General features: G+C 29.7%; 2 protein-coding genes across 2 annotated transcripts; one reads left to right on the forward strand and one right to left on the reverse strand.

The window, feature by feature from the left end:
• Positions 1–9422: 9422 nt before the first annotated feature.
• LOC111620428 (E3 ubiquitin-protein ligase RGLG4-like) lies at positions 9423–14338 on the reverse strand. Its single transcript, XM_023362350.1, has 4 exons — positions 14129–14338; positions 13938–13988; positions 12453–13033; positions 9423–10372 (listed from the first exon to the last, which is right to left on the reverse strand). The coding sequence occupies exons 3-4, from the start codon at positions 13011–13013 to the stop codon at positions 9986–9988; spliced, it is 948 nt and encodes a 315-aa protein (XP_023218118.1). The 5' UTR covers positions 13014–13033; positions 13938–13988; positions 14129–14338; the 3' UTR covers positions 9423–9985.
• A 6797-nt stretch (positions 14339–21135) lies between these two features.
• LOC111620406 lies at positions 21136–21676 on the forward strand. Its single transcript, XM_023362324.1, has 2 exons — positions 21136–21245; positions 21324–21676. The coding sequence occupies exons 1-2, from the start codon at positions 21191–21193 to the stop codon at positions 21593–21595; spliced, it is 327 nt and encodes a 108-aa protein (XP_023218092.1). The 5' UTR covers positions 21136–21190; the 3' UTR covers positions 21596–21676.
• Positions 21677–22818: the final 1142 nt, after the last annotated feature.

The raw sequence follows: 22818 nt of genomic DNA on the forward strand, positions 1-22818 counted from the left end.
AAAGCATTAAATTAAAAATAAAAATAATTGTACTTAATAAAAGTATGTTTATNCTGTCTGTCTCTTTCCTTAATCTCGAGAATGGAGTTAGATGGATGAAAGCCGAGATTAGATATGAAAAGCTTCGGGGCACGAGGCCCCAATTAATTATATACAGAAGAATCTCGTTTTAACGGATCGCTCTGGCCGCCGAAAATCCATTATATCATATTAGATTTCTAGCGCACACAGGAAAATATCCTTTATTAGAAAAAAATTCCGTTTTTTTAATTCCTATATATAAGAAATATCAGTATTTGAAATTATTCAGTCTCTTTAGATCTCTATTCTTTATTTCATCCTTTCTCAAAGTGGGCGATAAAATAATAAATAAAAATAAATGTACTAGTTAATACTTTAGATAAACATTGTAATAAATTGTTAAGGAATATTTGATGAAAGAAGTAACTATAAACTAAGGCAAGGCTACGAGTNATTATATTTCTAGCGCACACAGGAAAATATCCTTTATTAGAAAAAAATTCCGTTTTTTTAATTCCTATATATAAGAAATATCAGTATTTGAAATTATTCAGTCTCTTTAGATCTCTATTCTTTATTTCATCCTTTCTCAAAGTGGGCGATAACGCCCCTTGTGAGCGCTGGAGGCTTTCAGGGGGCCAGTAGAAGTCTCAATGATTAAATATGAGTTTTATTTCTTATTGAAGCATTTTTTGATCTCAGAAATAGTTTATGGGTCACACCCTATCTATCCTATCCATAATATAATAATGTTTAAACATTATATTTGCAATAACTATTTTTAAGATACGCAACAGATAGTAATGTAAAAAGGTAAGTTAAAAAATATGGGGCCACTAGATTTTTTTTTAATCTCAAAGTAGCGGCGGTGGTCGAAATAAGTTTGAGAACCAGTGCTTTATCCTGTAGAAACACGTATGTTTATAACGTACGTGTATATTATGTCATATGTGTGTACGACGAAACTGACGACAACCGTACATACTATAAACATAAAGCGAGGCAAATTACATGTGATAATTTGCACTTTGCTTGACTTCACGATTTGTTAAAAAACTCGTCCATCTTGGTTTCTTTCGATGCCGCTTTTCTGTCTATTGAATCTAATACCGCTTGATATTAGCAATGTCATGCACAGTAAAGACTGTTCGTTTGTGCTGAAATTCGTCTTCACGACTTGGAAAAACTCGATGTCTTCGCTAAATTTAGGCACTACACTTGGACCAGAGACTGTGTTCACTAGGCGACTTCCTCCTCAATCGTATCAGCCGGCTGACTCTCTTTATACAATTTTTCAATTGTACAGTACATATCTCAAATGTAACAAGTGCATCATCAAACTACAAATTTCCAGAAACAAATATCCCAAATATTAACGAAACGTTGAAAAAACTCAAAGTTTACAATAGATTTGGGTAGAAAAATCCGTTATTTCGAATAACGAATCTGCTAAAAGGAGGTAAAATTACATTGATTTGGTGGGGACCTGAAAAAAAAATTTGTTATTCCGAGAAATCCGTTGTTCCGCGATCCGTTAAAACGAGATTCTTCTGTACGAACTTCCGATTCAAACCAGAAGTCATATTATTTCAGTTCAAAAATTTTCCTCTGAAAGAAAATCAATGACAGGCACGAGTCTATTGCTAACAGGAAAAGTATGATGTACAGGGGCTAGCCACTACTAATTTGAGGAGGAGAGCATATATTTTAAATTAAACAAATAAAAACAGCCAGGCATTGTGACGGTTTACGCTAAATAATTGCTTGTTTCTTTTATCTTTGTCACGTTTTGGCACTGATTCCTTCAGCTGCATCTTAATTACACTTAGATATATAACTGCAATCTCATCACATTGTTTTGAATATTATAACATATTCAAAACAATGTGATGAGATTGCAGTGAATTTTTATAAATTTGAAATATCTAATGATATAACATTTTTGAGAAACTAGAAATGTTAGTATTTAATTATTGATTCAGATTAATTTTGATGCAGTGCAGACTATTTATTTCGACAGTAAAATTTTTGAAATGTACCAGTACCTCAATCAACAAATTAACATTAATTATAATACAATAAAGTTTGTTAGCAATAAAATATTTATGCATTATATAATTTCAAAGTAAGTAATAATAAAAATATTTTATAGCAACTGGAAGGCAGTTACATTTATATCTTCCTGGAAAAATTAAATGAAGAACCATAAATTTATATTTACTTTACTGAATTTGAGAAAAATTTATTTTGTCAGAATATTCTAAAAACTGTAATGGATTTTTCTGGTATTATATTAAGCAAAGTTATTTTGTTGTTGTTTAAAGCATTAAATTAAAAATAAAAATAATTGTACTTAATAAAAGTATGTTTATATAAAAGTATACTATATCTTTAAAAGTATATAATTGAAATATTTTTTAATATTATATATTTAAATTGTTAAATATAAGTTTTAAAATATTTTAGTAAAAAGCAATGTAATATAATAAATTACTGTTAAAATGAAAATATTAGCGTTGTATTTATTTCAAATCGAGTCAAGATGCACAAATTATTCAAAAAGAGAAAAAATTAGTGATCTAAAAATGATTCTCACAAAGTAACAATTACCCTCTGTTAAGAGCCCAAAATTCCGTAACGCATATCTCGATTAACCTCTTAATTGGACGACTGGATGGCCGAGCGGTTAAGGTGGCAGCCTACCGCTCTGGGAGACCCGGGTTCGAATCTGAACGGATTGAAAAATCCCTAGGAATTTTCCGAAGGGGTCTGTCTGGATATGTCGGGCCCCGTCCCTCATCACCCGGCCGCCCGATTGTGGGTTTGCTAAAAGAGGCCCTCTTAGTGTTCACAGGGCGGAAAAAGTTTAAAAAACCTCTTAATTGCACTAAGGAATAATACATAGAACGTTATATTATTTTATAAATTACAGTCAAACACGTTTCAAGATGTCCTGAGTAAAAAATGTAAAAATCTTGGAAAGTAATTTTTTGAATGATCGTCATACTTTCCCCCTGTTATAACAGCTTCGAAGAGTGAAAATAATTAAAACAATTCTATTGAATAATAATAAAATATATTCAAACAAAAATATTTAATATATAAGTAATAATATATAGTGTTATAATAAAAAGTGATAAGATGTGTTAAAAGTATATTAAGCGAATTTAAAAGTATAATTAAAATTTATTCTAACAAAAACAAAACTTGGTAGAAAATATTTAGCGTAGAACACAATTATTCGAGGTTAATGTGAATTGATGCTAATTCGGATAAAACGGACGGCTATAACCATTTCGGATTAAAAATTACGAATATAAAAGATATGGTATGACTTTTAAATCTCTTTTTATATCTCAATGAATATAATCATATATATAAACAATTTTAACATCATTTATTATACTGTATATGTAGTTAAGATGGCTGCTTAGACAGCCAAAAACTCAAGACAAACAATTTTTCTGATAAAGGTTTGAGTTGTTAAAGATGTCGGAACTAATTTGTGACACATTAAACCACTGTAATTCGTTCTAAAAAATTTCAAATTGCTAAAACATAGGGCCTACCAGTGCCCAAGAGATTTCGTTCTCTAAACACTGGGAGTTCGGTGGTGGGTTCGCGCTTCTCTAGGACGGATTGGTCATATGGAGTTTTCCGGGTTTTCTCCATGTCTGTAACGCCTGAATAGGGCCAGTTACCCTTAAAAAGACCTCCCGGAAGGCATCCGCCTAGGCAGATCGTCCAAGTGTTGCGTTGCCATAACTTAACAAGCAAGCTAAAACATAGTGTTTCAGAATTTAAAAATTTTTTCATTGATATCCTCGTCATCTATTCTCGTCTATCTATTGATAATCGTTATCAATTTATCTGTAAGCGCGCTTCATTAAATCGCAACAAGTAGCATATTAGTTGTAGTTTTTCTGCTAATTAAAGCTGTAAAGTTCTCACAATTCTGGCAACGACAGATTATCTTTTTGCAATGCTTTCGGTAATAGTACATTCTTTCCTAATAATTTTGAAACGTATGTGATAATTAAAGAAATGTTTTTCAAAATTTTGAAAAGAGTGATCTATTTCGCTAAGTTTGCAATACTTTCTAGAATGCTTTGCTTAAATAGAGGTAAGCAATCTTTGTTACAAAATTTTCTTTTATAATTTCCATGGATATAAATGATTCAGTTAAAAGATTTTTATTCTTTTAGTTACTCCCTTGCCTTATTTGTAGTAAGGAAGGAAGAATCGAGCGTGCTTGAATTTGAATACTTTGAGCACGAACGTGCCACTGACAGTGATTCTTCTGGTCACATCGATACACTACTCTTCCGTTTAACGAAATTTGCTGCTTTTGAGTTTTTAGTGAATGGCAAAACATTTTTGGATATGAGAAAAACAACATCTAATACTGATGTGTTGTCACAGACGTAAAAAATCGTATACAAATATTTAAAATCGTTAAAATAGTTTCTAAGACAAAGATTTCTGATGTTAGAATTTAATAATTAATAATCTAATTTCCTTAAAATCGTTAGATTTAAAGATAATGTTTCAATTGATTTTTTCTCATTTTAAATAATGCCGGTAAAAATGATCAGTTATGATACCCTGCACTAACGACTAATACTGAAATACCTGAAAGATGAATTAATAATTAATTATTTCTACGCAAATAAGTCATAATATTGTTATTAAAATGCTGAAAGTAAATTATTATTGTTATTATGGTGGAAACGTTACTCGTACTACCAACTGCAGAGATCTGTTAAAACACGCATATGTGCAATTTCAGGACGTGCAAGTTTTCAAAACTTAATTTCGTCACGACATTTTGCGTGTTAATTGTCCGTCGTAAAGAACAAAATAAAAAGTTGTCCGTAGAGAGCAATGTAAATTAACAGCAATCATAAACTCAATTCAGATGTAGCGCGCGACAACCCGCCCGTAGAGTTTACATGGCGAAATGTGACCTGGAATATATCATCCCATAAATCGAATTTTAAAATACCAGCTTCACGACATCATCTTTGTCTAGTTGTACGTACATATTTGCAAAAAATCACATTTAATGGTCGTGCGATTGCTTTAAAATTCCATCACAGAGAGAAAAGGCTTTTCGACTTATGAGGATCTCCTCTCAATCAAGAAATATGAATTCGTTTATTTGTATTTTCGGTTAAGCTTTTTTATAAATTAAGAAAGAATCATCATTTAGTGAAGATATTGAAATATTTACCAAAAAATTAAACTTAACGAATTTTCTTATTAAGGACTATTCGAGTAAAAGTTTGCTCTTTTTCACCATGCTCCTTCGACACCAGTCATCAGAAATTAAGATACTGTACCTTCTCCTGCTAATTGTCATCAGGCCAGAAGTTCAAACGAATCGCAAATATATGGGAATTATTTTCAATTTTATGACTTGGGAGAAAAATAAACGACGGGTGCAATCTTATGTCATCAAAGACTCATCTTCCCTTACACATCATCAGATACAAACGAATCCCTCTCTCTCCATAAACTCCTGATGTAATATCTGAATGGTCTCTTATTTATTATTTTTAATTTAAAGAATAATATTAATTTGGGAAAATACGAGAAAGAAGACTTTCAAAATTTTAATCCTTAAAAATAATTTATTATTATATGAGCAATTATTTATTGTGACATCGTCACAATGCTAGGCTGCAATTTTTAATCATATTTTAAATTTATTTAATTTAAAATATATGCTCTCCACCTCAAATTAGTAGCGGCTTGCCCCTGTACATCATACTTTTCTTTTAACAATAGAGTCGTGCCAGTCATCTATCTAACAGGTTTCGGGGAAAAATGTTTGAATTGAAATAACATGACTTCAAGTTTGCATCAGAAGTTCATATATAGTTATTAATTGGGGCCTCCTGCCCCTGCCCCTAAGCTTTCCATATCTGGTCTCGGCTTTTATCTAACTCTGTTCCCGAGATTAAGGAAGGACAGACAGCCGAACGGACGACAGTGGGAATTTATAGGTCTACAATTTTTTTTTTAATTGCAGCCCAATTACAGTATAGGGTAAGCTCATGTAAAAGTACGAATTTTAATTTTCTCGATACTGGCAATACTGATTGTTTTATTGGTTCTATACAAAGCTTATGGAGGAAGATTGAGTTTCTATAAAATTGTAAATGTTAAATTTAACCTTGTGATGTTAATAGTTAAACGAAATTTTCAACCTTCTTCCGAAATAAATATTTTATACTTTGAAATAATGAATTCTCCGATCTTTAAATCAAGGGTGATGGTTTTATTTATTAGTTTTTTGTTATTATTCCTTGGTCTTCTTTATTATTTATTATTTTCGTTGCTAGAATGTAAAGCTACTTAGTTAAGTTTTGGTGGGATTTACTAGACCAAAGGTCACCAAACTACAGCCCACGAGGTCAGTTCATCCGACCCACCGCCGTACTAACTTACTATGTAGAAAAATTAAAATAAGCGTAACTAAAAATGCCAAAATTGTTCGAATCTGATTTATGCACCCGACAGTAATATAATATTTAGGAAAAGCAGTGAAATAAAAAATTCGGCGACTTTGGATATCAGAGCGCTTTTTGTGTAAGTACCTGCAATGAAGTTTCTAAGAAAAGAGATTACGAGCTTGCTGCAACGATCGTGTTTGTGTATTGCTAAATAAATATATTGGTTGTCTTTATTTTTTGTGTATTCAGCATACTGTATTGAACAAAATTGTTATGCGGCCCGCGCTCGTCATTCAGTTATCTGTTTCACTGTCGAAAAAGTTTGGTGGCCTCTGTGTTAGACCATGCTTGGATTGTGCTGCTAAATATGATTTTTTTTTCTTCAATTAAGACAGACGCTTTCAAGAGTACGCACGAATTGGGTTTTCAAGAGTATGTACAGTGCAAGTACGTACTCTCAAAGCTATCAATGATGCATGCTCTTAAACGTCATTGAAAAAGTGTTAAGTCTACGCTTATTTTATTTCTACTGCAAAAATAGAAAGTTTTAAGAGAAAAGAAATAGAAAACTATTTTTTACAAAAGAAAATTTTGAAGTTGAAGAAAGCATTACTATGCCCGGTAACTCTACAAATTCGAATTTCAAAATATTTGATTGCTATTTGTTTCTACGCCAGTTCATCTCAAGAATTTTCTTTTGATGTAAAGTATTTATCTTAATTGAAATCAATAAAACCCATAATTTCAATAATTGTTTATTAACTTGCCTCTTCTCTCAAACCAGCAACTTAACCACACCAAAAAATCATGTTTTATAAAACAGTAATCAAATTATTTCATCAGGATTCGCCCAAATTTTCTGATTTAGTAATTTAAAAAAATCTTGGAAAATTAGATTGTTGTAAAGCACTTTATTTAATGTAAAAGAAGTAAAGTAAGTTATCTGAAAATTATTTTCCATACTATCACCTAACAGCATCATAAAAACCAATGGACAAGTACAGTTACGGCTTAGGAACCATTTATAAAGGGCACATACTCTTAGAAATAGAGAAGATAAAGAGTACGCACTTTGTAAAGGTTTTTATCTCCTTTTCAAAACATTTCTGACTTTCTTAAATAATGTATGAATAACATTTCAAAGTCGGTTATTTCAAATGAAAATATATTTTCATAGTAGTCTCTCCTTGACTTACGATAGGGTTATGTTCCAAAGAACACATCGTAAGTCAAAAATAAATACTGTAAATAAAAAAGGCTATATGCAAGGTTATACAGTACGTAACGTTGCATATTGGATCGTAAAGTGTACAGAAAAAAAAGAAAGAAAAAATGAATGAAACAAAATAAAATATTCAGAAGTATTTTACACTAATGTTACACACAGTAATCTTTCAAATATAGTAACATCCATCAAAAAAGCATGCAAATAATGCAAAAGTTTTATCATAAAACCTTTAAAAAATTAAAGATGATGGTGGAATATCAGTTGCTGGATGATGCTGTGGCGACAGGGCTATCGATTACTTCTAAAATACGCTTCCAGACTGAGGATGCAACAAGCCGCGAACTGCTTGAATTCAAGTTCTAATTCTTTCGCGCTTTCGTTTCACTCGCCATCGTATATGTGAAATATCGTAAGTCGAGGAGTGTCTGTATAGCAGTAGCGCTTTATAGATTCATGGGGCCCAGGCAAATTTGAATTAGGGAGTCCCATGTATAGCGTTGACTTCAAATATTTTTTTCGGGAAAATTTTTGGGGAATCCTCGTTTATTTTTTAACGCGACCTATGTATGCACTGTACCAGTGCACCCTACACCACACCGGCAATCTTGGGTCCTCAGATATGGCCCAAATTTAAATTTCGATACAGTTTATAAAAGATTGGTTTGGGGCTCCCTGTTGGTAGGGGGTCCAGGCAATTGCCCCTTTTACCCACAGGATAAGGCGCCATTGCTGTACAGTACTATATTAAAATAAGGCAAAATTGCAAAAGTGACCTTACTCTATTCTTTTCTTTTTGAATATGATACCGATATATTTAAAAATACAAAAGTTTATACAAATGTATTTGTAAATTATATTTGTGTATGTCATAATATACGAGGTCTTAAAAACTATATTTGTTAAATATTATTTTACTTTATAATTGTTTAACTATCTGAAATTATTTGTTAACTCAGGCATGGCCAACATACGGCCCGCGGACCAGATCCAGTCCGTCTAATGAATTTATGTGGCCCACGATCAATATTAGGTATTGAAGTCCGAATAGCTCGATGAAACATTCTGACGCCTAAGAAAAAGAAGGTCAACAACTCACTGTGCGTTTAGAGTTAACTAATAGGCCTGTTTTTTCTTTTTTGGCAGTAATGTTAAGGAAACCAGTAAATTATCTTGCGAGGATTTTAGGAAATGTTACGTCGATGGTTCAAAACTATCATTTATAAATTGGGATGAAGTCTTCCGATATATTGATAATTTTAAAACGGAAATTAATACAATAGAATACAATAAAATTTTTATTACAAGTCGATTGAAAAAAAAAATATTTTTAGTAAATTGTATAAATATTCCTACACATAAAATGATAAAACAGTGTAAGAATCTGAAAATACATTAATACTGATCAACGATGGTTAATCACATCTATAAACATTTCAGCCCATTTACAACATTGATTCGAAATTTTAAAAGTAAAAATAAAATACATCTTACTCCTTTATAGGTCTATTATTCTTTTACCAGAACTTTTAAAAGTAATTTTCATTACCCGAAAGATAAATCTCTCTATATATATTTAATCCAGCAATTGGAAGTACAATATTTACTAATTTATAAAAACATCAATAATTTCGTTACGTATACATTTTATATTAAAAGGTAATATTGGTTATTTCCATGTTTTAACTAGCATCATGATCACTGTCGATTATATTAACTTTTTTCCACATAAGTTTGCTGTTAAGCTTGTTGATGCTGTATATTTTACTTGGCAGTATAAGAAAAACTAGCAAATGAACGTGCAATTTGTAGTGCCTTTTTAATCTTAAAATGTCAAACAGTAGTCTATATCTAAATTATAAACAATTCCTCTCAATACGATCTATCAAGTTTTAACAGTTTTTACTCGTTAGGCTATATAAAAATATAAATAACTAGAAATTTTTTTACTTTCATTTACTTCTGGAATGATCTTTAGAGATAATTACCATTGACCGAGGTAGAAGGAGCAACAAAATACATCAGCCCTTGTTCTAAATAGTTGTATAGTAATTACATCATTTGTTTGATATGAAGATCTGTAATCATTAATCGAAAATATATGTCTGTAAAATAAGATCTCACGATTGGATCACTTCTAAAATATTTCAATATTCAACAATTGTCGTAAGACATTAAAACTTTGGCATATTGCAACATCAAATCTAAAATATTGTCAAAAAACATTAAAGCACTTAAACAGGCCAACGTGTCTCGATTCCTACGGACGATATGATGATAATTAAGAACTAATGTATCCCAAGTCAATCATTGTCTGATATTGGTCTGGAATTTCCATCAAAGCGTGGAGAGCGAGAGCCGCTTCGGGATTGCGAGCGGATCTGATAACGTGGTGAAAGGAGACGAATTGAAAATTATCGAAGCATCGCTCCGACAGATGATCGTCCCAATCTTCCATCACCAACCAGGGACCGTCTCCCACTCCTATAGTGATGATGCTTAGAGGTACGTGCGATGCGTCAATCAGTGCCTGTCGACTTCTCTTGTCGTCTTGACGTAGTTGGCCGTCCGTGATTATTAACAGTACGTGGAAGGTTTTACTCTTTTCCACCATTTTCATGGCTCTTCTGATGATCGGATCGAAGCAGGTTGGACCGCTAAGCTGTACCTGTAAATGTGATAAATCGATAAAAATAATAATGTTTCCATTTAATATTCTGTTTTAATTTATAACCATTGTAGAATCCATTCATATTTCACTGTCAAAACTATGAAAGACAGTAAAATATGCCTTTTAAAATTAAATTCTAACGTTAATCCATACAAAAAAACATATCTTTACGAATGATGTTTTTGAAATTATGATATTGATTTTCGCATAATTTAATTACAAATAATATCTATCTTAATATAATGTCATAAGTTTTAACGCTTAACTGTTATTGTTAATTAGAAAAGTTACATAACAGAATAAACGAATGTTAAATAAAGGTTCATATTCATGATGATTTTTGTAACATTTTTTAATGTAATTTATTGTTTATAAATAAAAAAAAATGCACACGTTTATATTGTTGTGAAAGATTCACAAGTCTTAATCATACAGATTATTTTAAAATATATACACTATTAAAGTACAGTATATAAAAAAATTATATGAAGATAGATTGAATTAATTCCAACCAGAAAATTGTTTTTTTTTTATTATATAAATGAGAAAAAATTTATTATTGTCTTCCACATTAATAAATTTCGATTATTAATGTAACTTTCTGTAATGATAAAACTATAGAATCAGAAAATTATAAAGTGAAATGCTAAAATTGTTCTGTATTTACAATAATTAATTTCTGAATTATCAAATGGAGATGAAATAACATTTAAAAACGCAAATCACTTTTTTCTTTCCAAATGTGGCATGAAATGAATTTGCATCTTTATTTTATTAATTAGTAGCTATCGATCCGAATAACAATGATTTTAAAATTTCTGTCCTATTATCAATTTCTTCTAAATGTAAAAAAAAAGAAATAAATATAATTAAATGCATTTTAATTTTAATGCAGTAAATTAATCAGAAGATTAAATAGAATTGCCGTAATATACGAAACTTATTATAAATTTATATTCCAATTGCATATTCTTTTCCTTCTGTAATGACAGATATTTGCGGATTTAATTTTAGAAATGAGATAAATAATGGCGATCGAACGATATAAAAAGAAATAGTTACCTTTTTACGATGTTATTTTTTTTCATTTTATAAAAATTAGAAATGGCAACGAGTACTTTTCTTAGGAAACGTAAAATCGATTGGGAATAAGCTTGGTATAAGATGACAAACTTTTACAAATTTGATTCGCTTTGAACAAAAATATTCTAGGCTACTCACGCACAAAAGTAAAGCGATCGATTATACTTTAGGTTCAATATATTTATCTACTAAATGATTTTAAATTCGTACGGCTGAGATAGTTCATTGTTCGTAGTAATTCATGATATATACCGTTAAATATATATTTTTTTTTTATTACGTTTTAGATTTGACATTTGAGATTCTCCTAATTAATGATGTAATTTTATAAATTGTTTTAAAATTATTATATAAAAATAATCTTAATCATATTTTTAAAAGAGGTGTTATTTAACGTGTATGTTAACATATACGATTAATCATGCAATATAAACATTTCTTTCTAATGCATAGCTATAGAATGTAATATTGCGTGGCATACAGAATGAATGGAATTTATTCCATCCTTTATGTATCTTTGCATCGTTTTCTCGAATGGTTTTCATAAGTCGGAGGTTCGTGTAAAATAATAAGAAGCAAAACGTTATCAGTATTTCAAAGTAATATAATAATAAATATAAATTTTATACTTATTTTATTTGTGTTTACTTTTTAATCCATGAAACAATAAACAGAGATTTGATTTAATATAGGCTGACTATTTGAAAATATTTATAATAATATATAAGCCTATAATAAAAATGTTAAAAATTGTTGAATTTATATCTATCTTCGTATAAATATTGAATATTTTTCAGATTTAATGATTCTACACGCTCATGCTAATCATCAAATATGTTAGTGCAAAAGAATATAAATTAATTTACGTAATAATTAACTTGACAGTAGATTATATACGATTAGAATAACCGTGTCGAGATGTAGAGATAATCAATGCGAATAAACATCGCTTGACCTATTTAAACAAGATGAATTAACTAATTAAGGTACTCACCCTTCTGGCAGCGAAAGTATAACATTCCAACAAATCTACGAAATCTACACAAGGTGCCCCAGATTCTTTCAAAGGAAACACGTCTCGATCTCGAGCTTTCATATCCGAAAATCCAAAGGCGGCAATGGGATATCCCTGGAGTAGAGGCTGCAATGCGTGTCCTAAAATGTATATCACTTTTTGGTAAGGGTTATAAACGCTACTTCCTTTTAAAGCGTGTAGACATTCACCCTTAAACGTCCTTCTGCCTTGCCATTCATTACTAGCACTGAAGTCGATGCCCACCATTAACCTGACTAATTCCATGCCAGTTTTTCTCATGGCCGAGCTGACTTCCGCATAATTTCGGAAGTGATCACGAAAAGCGGAGAAAGTTCGTATTTCATCACGATTGAAACCTAAAACTGAAAAGATGGATGTGTTGATGTATGTTCTCTCAACTAATCCTTCATCTTCCACGTAGATTCTCGATTGTGCCCTGTATACATTCTCGTGAACGTACTGGTCAAATAATACCAAACCTATGACCGTAGCGATGACAAAAAGAAATAGAGCCACCATCTCAGCCAATTCATTCGTTCCTGTAAATCGGATACAGTCTTGAATATTAATATTGTTTATTTATATTAACATTTAAGTAAATAAAAAATATAAAATATGCTGTAATATGTTTAGAACATAAATAAAACATTACTTTTTTTTATAATAACAACCTCGCGTGAACTAATTATTTTACAAACATCTATTTGTCATATAATAAAAACACATTAAAACAAAACATTTTAAGTATTCAAAATTAAAAATAAAACCTAAAACCAATGACTCATATTCTAAAGAAAGAAAGTTCATTTTACCAATTATACCAACCTCTTTAGTCAGTAAAATATGTTTACATTATTTGCATACTTAAAGTTCTATTTCTGTTTTTTAAGTATCTTATAGAAAAGAATTTTTCTATAAGATATTTTGTCATATTTTTAAAAGCAACATTTTGAATAATAAATAAAGCTGAATAATAAAAAATTCAAACAAAATAAAAGCTTTATAAATCTGTAGAGAAATAAATGATAAATTTTAGATAAATACACTTTAAAATTACAAATCTTTTTCTATGTTGACTAAAGTCTTACAATTTATCTGGAATTATCTAACAGATGTTTTTATGGAGTTTTCGTGTCATAATAAAAGACATTAATGTCACAGTAATATGTATATTTTATAGATAAGATTTTAAGCTAGGAATTAGAACAATATTCAAGGAAAACTACACATTGTATTGGGTCAACACTTCCCTACGTGTTTCACTAAAACCGGATGTTGCAATTATAACGTATTTAGAATATTTTAAATTAAATATCGTGTTATGAAATAGTTATTATATAATATAATATAAATTTCATTTAAAATTTCTAATTTTAAGCAATTATTTATTGATAAGAATTTGAAGTAAAGTAATACATAATGATAGAGTCGGAAACCACTTACACGTTTCTTAGAACACGGTTTTCTTCAAAACATAACCTTGCTACGTTGTTGCTAAGGAAGATAAAACGAAAAGTAATTCAATTACGGTTATATATTACGTTCATAATGCTATATAAAGGAACTGTACATTACTTGCTTAAATCGGTATAATTGTATTTGATTTTAATTAATAAACTGGAAACATTACTTACAAAATAGGATTTACCGAACGAATTCATGTCATTAATTCGTTTTAATCTTCTATTTATATATAATGAATTAGTCAGGTGGTCATTTTCGCCATTAAATGCCAGGAAATAACAGGTTTCTATCCGAAACAGAATTTACATCCGTCTCGTCTATTGATGATGAGCATCTGCGAAACGATCGATGCAATGCCATATACTTTCACCCTCTAGCGGGTATTTATAATTTTTATATTAAAAATGATTTTGTACCTTAAAATAATTTAAATTTATAAAAATTATTTCGTTAAAATTATCGAAATTAATTCTATTCGCGCGTATAAAACGTCGTTAATCCTCAATTCCGTTTTTAAAATATTACAATTTATTCGATACGCCAATGAAGTGTATAGCATTGTACTGTACGAGTCACAAACGGTCAAATATTTTGTGTATTTAATTTAATTCTGATTTATTTTCGTTAATGAGCGCGCGCATTGAAAATAATTATTAATAAAGCTGGAAAAATGACACGTTCACTCTCTGTATCTTTGATGCGTGACGCATTTCGGTCACGCAAACAACTGTTGAATATAACAAATATTGTACTTGGCGTTTGTAGACATGACTAGCAGGAATTTATCTGTACATTTTATTTCTATTTCGGTTTTCATTCGTTCTACATTTTTATTCATTAACCTCTAACGTGTTTCTCTGCCATTATTCTCTTTCTCCACGTGTCTTACGTTTCTCAATCATTTCTATCACATATTCATGTTCATACAAAAAATAAATAAATAAAATAAAATGCTCGGATAAATATATTAATTTTTTTTATCTATATTTATCTTGTTTAATTAATTTTTTCTCTACTAAACAGCGGGTTGCTTCAAATAATATAAATGAATAAATAAGAAATTCATTTTTTATTACGAAATATTATTAAAAGTAAAGGTGTTTTGTTGGCTCTAAATTCATTTAAATTAAAAAAAAATTAATTAAATATTTTATACTAAAAATTGAAAAAAAACGCTTAATTGTTTTGTTGCTTTAATTTAAAATTACGCAGTTTTGTCACGATATACAATAAATCTCCATTTAATATTTTTATTTTGATCTTAATATTGATTTTGTTTAAACTATATAAATGCACGAAAACAAAAATATTCCGAAAATACATTTTAAAACTTTAATCATTCCAATTTATGAAATAAATTTGGCGTAAAATTAACCATTTCAGATTTAATGTTTTTAAATATATAAAATCTAGACACAATTAAGAAAAATTTTGTGTTAAAAGTAATCATTTATTTAAATTTAAATATAATTCATTATTCATTATTTTAATTAAAGTAAAATTTTTGAAATAAATTCTTTAACATTTTACTTACATTATATGTATTTTGTTATTTAAATTTTAACATAAAACTACAATTTCTATATATTTTTATTTAATTTTTTCCTATTTTTGAATTATGTGTATATTTAAATCTATGTATAAAATTAACAGACGAATGATATAAACTTTTCTGGCTTTAATTTCATTATATGATAAGAAATTATCATTGTAAACCATCTATCAAAAATTGTGTCTAGACTACTACAGTTAAGATTTTATCTTCCTCGTTTATTGTTATAATGAGTTTATATTAGTTCGAAACATAAAAGATAACAATAGTAACTAATTACTATTGAATATTTCCAGAAAAGATCGGGAAAAATTCCAAAAATAATATTAAAAAAAAGAAAAAAAACTCGACGAACATGCGATTACTAGAAGGCATTGCATATTTATCAAATAAATATTTATTATATTAATAAATAGTTTAACATTAATGTAATGATATAAATAAAATCTAATTTTTTAAATTGTAATATGTATACAGAGAATATCTAAATTATGTTTGTAAAAATAACAAATAAATAAAACGAAAGAGAATTATTTAAGTTTCAATAAATATTTAATAAAAAAATATTACAGTTTTACACAAAGTTAGAGGCCTAATTTTTTAATTTGTGAAATTTTGTTGATTTCAAGAGTGATAAATGCAGATATTTCCTTTATTCTATTAAGTAAAAGGTCAAACGGTTAAGAGATTTTTTATCAAGAATATTTCTTAATAGGATAAAACAATGTAGGCATGCAAATTAAATTTTATTATAATATTTGACTTTTCCTTTTCTACAAGAATGCATTCTTTTTAAAATGAATAATTCAGTACATTTAAATTATTCCTTANGTCAAAAATTAAATTTAATAGACATATTTAAAGCTTTATAACTGAATTCAAATGAAATATGAAAGATATTTTAGCTTGCAGAATCTACTCTAATAATTATCTATTTGAAAAGACAAAGGTTTTCCCGTTTAAAACAAGCAAAATAAAATGCCGAAAATCATCCTTTTATTATTTTTTTATGTTAATTTGGAATGTTTAAAACATTTTAATCACTTCATACAATTTGAGACAAACTCATATTATTGATTTTTTGATAAATATTGGTGTAATATTGTGCAGATTAAATGATTCGATGTGAGTTGTTGACCTATCTTCGAAGACTCGCTTGGTTAAAATATATAAATTGAATGAACCGTGAAAATTCGTGTAGACGTACAGTACATCTATACCTATGTGATAGAATCAACAGTTCCCTGGTTACCGAAACTAAATTAAAGCAATTCCCGGTGAGGAAGAGCACGAAATTGTGTTCGAGAAAAATTGTTTTCTTGTTTTTGTTTATACCTTAAGTTTTAAATTTATTAATTATAAGAATTGAACCCTTCGTTTGCATTTTAATCAAAAGAAAAATTGTCACAAACTTTAAACGGACATTTGAAAACAAAGATCAGTTATCTAGCGACAATACTTTTTATTTTTAGCTTATATGAATTATGTTTTCTTTACAAAAAAGACGGATTTTTAGGTATGTTGATGCTTTATTAATAAAGAAAACTATAGATTAAAAAAATAGATTATATAATACAGACAATCCTGTGGCCACTAACGAGAACATAAAAAATGGCTGTTGTTCGAAGCTGGCAGTCGATTGAAGGTTATTTTGTATGCATTTTTGTTAAAAAAAAGTTTCTGAAAAGAATGACCGCTGTTTAGAGGTGTCCGTTGTTGGGAGGTGGCCATTATTAAAGGTTCGATTGTACTTTATTCATTCAGACTATAATTCAAATTAGTTAAATTTCAAATGTCAAATTACTAAATTTCAAAAGTAATAATATAGTCTGTAAGAAAAAAATAACAAATTACGGTTTATTTGTTTGTATTTCTCTTTCAATATATCTATCATTTGAAAATGTATCTTTTGATCATATGCATCATATAGTAGCTTACAAAGAAGAAAAACAACAAATTCAAAAGGATTTAAAGAAATTTTTATGGAATGGAATAACAATATAAATAAAAGTCTACCAATATTTAGATTAAAGATTTAATATTTATACTGAATTTGAATGCGAAGTATTCAATTTCTAGCAACAATAATTGAAATCACTTTCAAATAAAAAAGTAAGTTTTAACATTTTTTCGGATAGAAAACTGTATTATATTGAGAATGGTTTATATTCAGGAATTTTGCACAACTTCATATGAAATTCTATATTTGTGTTATCGAATAAATAATCGAATAAATAATAATATTGACATAACTACAAAAAAATGAGAATTTTGTAAAAACAATGCTTCTCTCTATATATATTAATACACGTATATGCAATACTATTTTCAGATATTCAGAAGCTGTTGTTTTTTTTAAGTTACGAATTACAGTTTAAAGTTTAGCATTCTAAAACATTTTAATTCAAAAAATGTATGCGCATTTTATATATGTTTACAAAACATTGCATCAACGTAATTATGCAGGAGGATGAGCGTAGGACATTAAAGACAATAACAAATTCATAAACACACCTGAAGGACAATTACGTTGTATGTTTCGAAATGAATAACATTATTAATTAGATTATAAAAAGACTCAACGCATACTGAATAACCATTCACTTTATTTATCGAAAGAAAGAAGGTAAGGTTTTAAAATTTTTATCACTTACATTTTAACAATTGCTCTAATTGCGATATTGCTATTTGAGAGAATTACTTTATCGAACATTACGGCATAATAATCATTCTTAGGAAACAGGCAAACGCAAATTCAAAGGTTGTGATATTTTTTAAAATGCCTTTAATATTGGAATTTTCACGTTATTCAAATATATAAGAAAGTTAACAGTAATTTTTTTCTTTATTTGGTTACGACTGATCGCGATGGAAGTCAAGAATAATTTAAAGTAAGTTAACTAAATCACAGTCGATTACCGTTAGAAATACGAATAACCTATATAAGAATCAAAGGATATCCCCGCATCTCCAACGAAAAATCTGAATCTCGGTTTAGTTTCTAAATTTAACAATGCTATTTGATATAATTACTTTTCTGAAAATTTCTTCACAGATAAATCCAGTTAGCAAGATAAGTGTTTTATCTGAATTTGTATCATTCCTTGGTCTTCAGTGTTAAGAAACATCTAATATAGGTTACTGATAAAATCAGTACTGTATTAAGTTAAAATGAGATTTAAAATGGCATTCTAAGTTCAGAATCGATTTTTAAATTTAAATCAATCTTTTAGTTCTTATTAGAGATTCTTACACTGACTGAGAGAATGTAATTTTACACTCTTTGATATGCACTGGGAATAATAGAAAACGAAAAACTGAATTTGCCATAAATCTGATTTTAATGAAACGTTGGCCTAATTGTTTTCCAGAAATTCTACAGTTTCATTAACAAATTTCAATACGACTGCAAGTCTGAAATAAGTATAGTTTCTCAATGTGTCGTTAGTGTCGCGTTAATCAATCAGTCTGTCCATCTAGGCTTAATGCTATCGTAAATAATTTATCCAATGACATTTTGAATCTCATTGTCACGAATGTGAAGAAATTCCATAGAGTTAATAAGCTGAAGAAGTGTTACTCTAAACAATATGTGCTAACTTCAACAGAATTTAATTTTATCATGAAACAAATAATTTTAATTTTGTCATCTGTTGTGAAGTAATTGAACAGTTGAAAATAACTAATATTTGAATATTTGATAAAATACAATAATATAAAATTAAGTAAACACATGACGTTATAAGATTTATATTTTTGTCTGAATCTCTTCCAATCAGATGCGTAACTACAAGGGAGGCAAAGGAGGCTCGAGAGCTGCGGGATCTAGCTGATAGGACTTTTCTTTTTTCGATTAACATAGTAATATAAAATTTTGTGGAAGATTTTAATTTACCATTTAGAAACGTAAGCGTAAAGAGTTTAGCCGTTTCAAGCATTAAACTTATATATATCCACGGATAATCCACAACGAATTTTCTATATCGGCACTGGTTGTAGCAAACGAGAAAATTTATTGATTTTTGATATAGGGAGGTTCACTCTTAACTGTTTGCTTCTTGGCTCGTTAACTTGAAGTTACACCACTGCCTTCGATAACTGATAATCGAAAAGTTGCATCTAGACAGCCGAAATGTTATTGGCTGCGTTCGGCAGAGTCAAACTGAGCAAAGATGTTTCACTCGGTAGCTGTTACATCGAACGACGAGTATAGGCTACGTTGGAACAGGAAGCAGCCATTATTAGTCAGTTTCAGCTAGACATAGATAGCTTAAATGAAAGACACTACTAAATGTGATGTCAAAGCACCAAACATGTTCTGAAACAGCGCTACTGTAGAGGATGTTTGGCAGAAAAATACTCAACAGCTCCAGAATCTGCTGAACGCAGCCATTCTGTCTGGAGGATCTGGGTTGTGTACTAGTCGGAAACTTCCAGAATTCTCCACGAACCCATAGATATGTCAATTGTTTGTGCATCTGTCGCGATGTTGGGTCACGACCTTATTACCCGACCGTTTCCAGGATAGGTACGGCCGAACTCACGATGGGTCTGGAAAATACTTATTTTTAATACCCTCAGGACAAAAGGCTTAAAAACAAAAAAATCTAAAAGTTGACAAAAAATAATTTTTCAGAATAGTTTTATAATTATAATTTACCTATAAATTGGGTCTTAGTTTAAAATTAAAATATATATACTGTACGTGTAAATTATCCATACAAACATTCGTCTATTGTTTGTTTGAATTAGGCTAATCCATCGTTGTGTTCATTTTAAATTTATATTTGAAGGATCGCGTCTAATAGCGTTGCAAGCGCCAAAGTAGCGTTTCCAGAAAAACCTCTAAGTTGAAGTGGATCAGTTGAAACAATGACTGATTTCAGTTAAAGATGAAGGAAAAGAAGAGTTCGGTTGGTCAATTATATTTTCTCTGTTGTATATAACAGAGAAAAAGTACGACGGTCCCAACGAACGGAAAAATGAGTCCCAAGATTTTTATATATTTTTTGACTTGGGACCTAGAAACATCGAGAAATGAAAAACAAAAAATGTCGATGATTTTTTTCTGTACGTATGGATGTTAGTGTATGTGTAATTTATGGGGAAGCGTGGTTTTTGTTTATCCATTAAGCTTCAAAGTAGCTTATTAATAACTGCTGTACCTTTTGTCGAAAATTTCTGAAATTTTGCAGGGAAGTTTGTATACATTGATGCGATTAAATTTTGGTGGATAAAGGTCAAAAGGGTGGGGAGAGAAGGGGTCGTCGTGTATCATATCGGATATAATGAAGTTTTTATTCGTTGTTAGTATTTACAAAATTTTTTAAAATATAAAACTCATTGCTACCCTCAAAATTAAGCTTTCTGCCATTTTAAAATAGTCTCATAACGAATGGTGCCACATTCAATTTTAACTTTTATCCAAAAAGTTATGCAACTCATTACTAATTTTTTTTCTATTGTTCTAATGAACAGAGAATAAACTTTGAAAACATAAGATATCATAGCAACTAAGCATATGTTAACTATATCGAAAATTATCTAAGAGGACAAAATAATGTAAATTATAAGAAAAATATTAAATAACTAATTATTAAAATATCCGAATTCTGCTAATTGAATTGCTATAATATTAATAATATAAATTAATTTAATAAATTATTGTTTCAGAGTAAAAATGAAATCTTTCCATTTGGCCACGTTGTTGTTTCTGGTGTTTATTTGCTATACAGGTAATTTTTAACTAACATTAATTCATATTTATATTTTATTATGAAGAATTTTCAAATTTTTATCTTGTTCCTCTTTAGAATCTTTTAGGTTTCTCCGGCCTCGTCCTCCTCCTAGATTTCAAGAATTATTTAGCTCGTACGGTTGTCCTTCGAGGCCAGAACTATGCAACAATCATTGCTTTAATCATCATGATCAGCAGTGTGGAATATGCATCGACAATAGAGGTTTTGCAAATAGAACATGCAGATGTACAAATTGCGCTGAAGTAACAACAACAACAACTACTACTACTACTACTACTACATCGCCTACAATTACTGCAAATGATACTGTTACTTTGTTACCGTAACTTAATATTTTGTTACATCAATGTTAATGTAATAGCAACTTAAACAATATTTTATTCTGTTAAATGAAACCAATGATTATTATAAATGTATCAATAAACTTATATTTGTAATTTTTCACATTTTATATTTTCTGTAGAATTCAAATGAAAATAAACGGATTAAATTTGCAACTCAATTTCTTAATATTTTTTCATTTAAACTATAAGAATTAACAGAATCCGGACCGGATTTTTTTAGGTCGGTCTAGATACGTCCAGCCCTGACCACCACCACCCGGCAAGGCGGAAAAAGTTAAAATTATTTAAATGCATTCTATCATCCCGTTCGTGTATTTTGTGAGGACCCGGAAGGAAGTCAACGTAGAGGTCCGAATGGAGACTATCAATCGAGAAATTAAAATCTCCTTTTACAACTCGAAAAGGAGAAATTAAAGATCTCAATTAAACAAAGAAAGTTTTTTTTTTTTTTTGTAAATTATTTAAACAATAGAAAAGACCAAAGTCGAGGGAAATATGGCTGGAGAGGAATCGTATTTAGTCGCGAAACTGACCTCTCCCGCACCCTCCAATCGGTTTCGAATTGTCACCAGGTGACGAGTCGGGACCAATGAAAATGGTTCATAGTGCTCCTCTCCTTCAACAACGAAGGCTTGTCAACGTCCCGGGATTCGTTTTCGCTATCCCGCGGAAGTCATCTCTGCAAGTTGTGCTGTGCGCCCCGGGGCCGTCGCTCTCCATATCATCTTAGCCGGAAGAAACGAAACGATCGTCGGAACATTTGGACTTTTTGAACGGACTTGTTTCCCACCTTTGGATAGGCATTACGCCTCATTATAAGAATAGTTGTAAGAAAATTTATATATCTATTAAACGGTTTTAAACGGTAAACCTGTCTCCGCGAGTCTTTTCACGCCCACACGACTGTTTTGAACGCTCGATTGTCGTGACACTATCCACACAATTTAATACTTTACATATATAAAAAATAATAATACAAATAAGACAATTGCTAGGTTTTATAAAATTTTTTTACTAAATGTAGTTATGATCACAACAAATATTAATGAATTATTACAAGATATTGTATTATAATAATACTAATGCCTCAAAATTAGTACTGTTGGATTCCATCATATACTATGTTTCAGTTGCATTACAATTCATGCAAAGATATGATGCAATCAGAAGAAAACTTTTATCACAACTCTTTACTTCAATTGTAA

Source organism: Centruroides sculpturatus, unplaced genomic scaffold, assembly GCF_000671375.1.
Source record: "Centruroides sculpturatus isolate CEXI.00-Female unplaced genomic scaffold, Cexi_2.0 scaffold143, whole genome shotgun sequence".
Lineage (NCBI taxonomy): Eukaryota > Metazoa > Arthropoda > Arachnida > Scorpiones > Buthidae > Centruroides > Centruroides sculpturatus.

Bases quoted from the DNA above. Each gene is read 5' to 3' on its own strand.
- LOC111620406 (XM_023362324.1), top strand. From the start codon at position 21,191: ATGAAATCTTTCCATTTGGCCACGTTGTTGTTTCTGGTGTTTATTTGC. The intron at 21,246-21,323 runs GTAATTTTTAAC...GTTCCTCTTTAG, and splicing joins GGTGTTTATTTGCTATACAG to AATCTTTTAGGTTTCTCCGG.
- LOC111620428 (XM_023362350.1), bottom strand. From the start codon at position 13,013: ATGGTGGCTCTATTTCTTTTTGTCATCGCTACGGTCATAGGTTTGGTA. The intron at 10,373-12,452 runs GTGAGTACCTTA...TCACATTTACAG, and splicing joins ATACTTTCGCTGCCAGAAGG to GTACAGCTTAGCGGTCCAAC.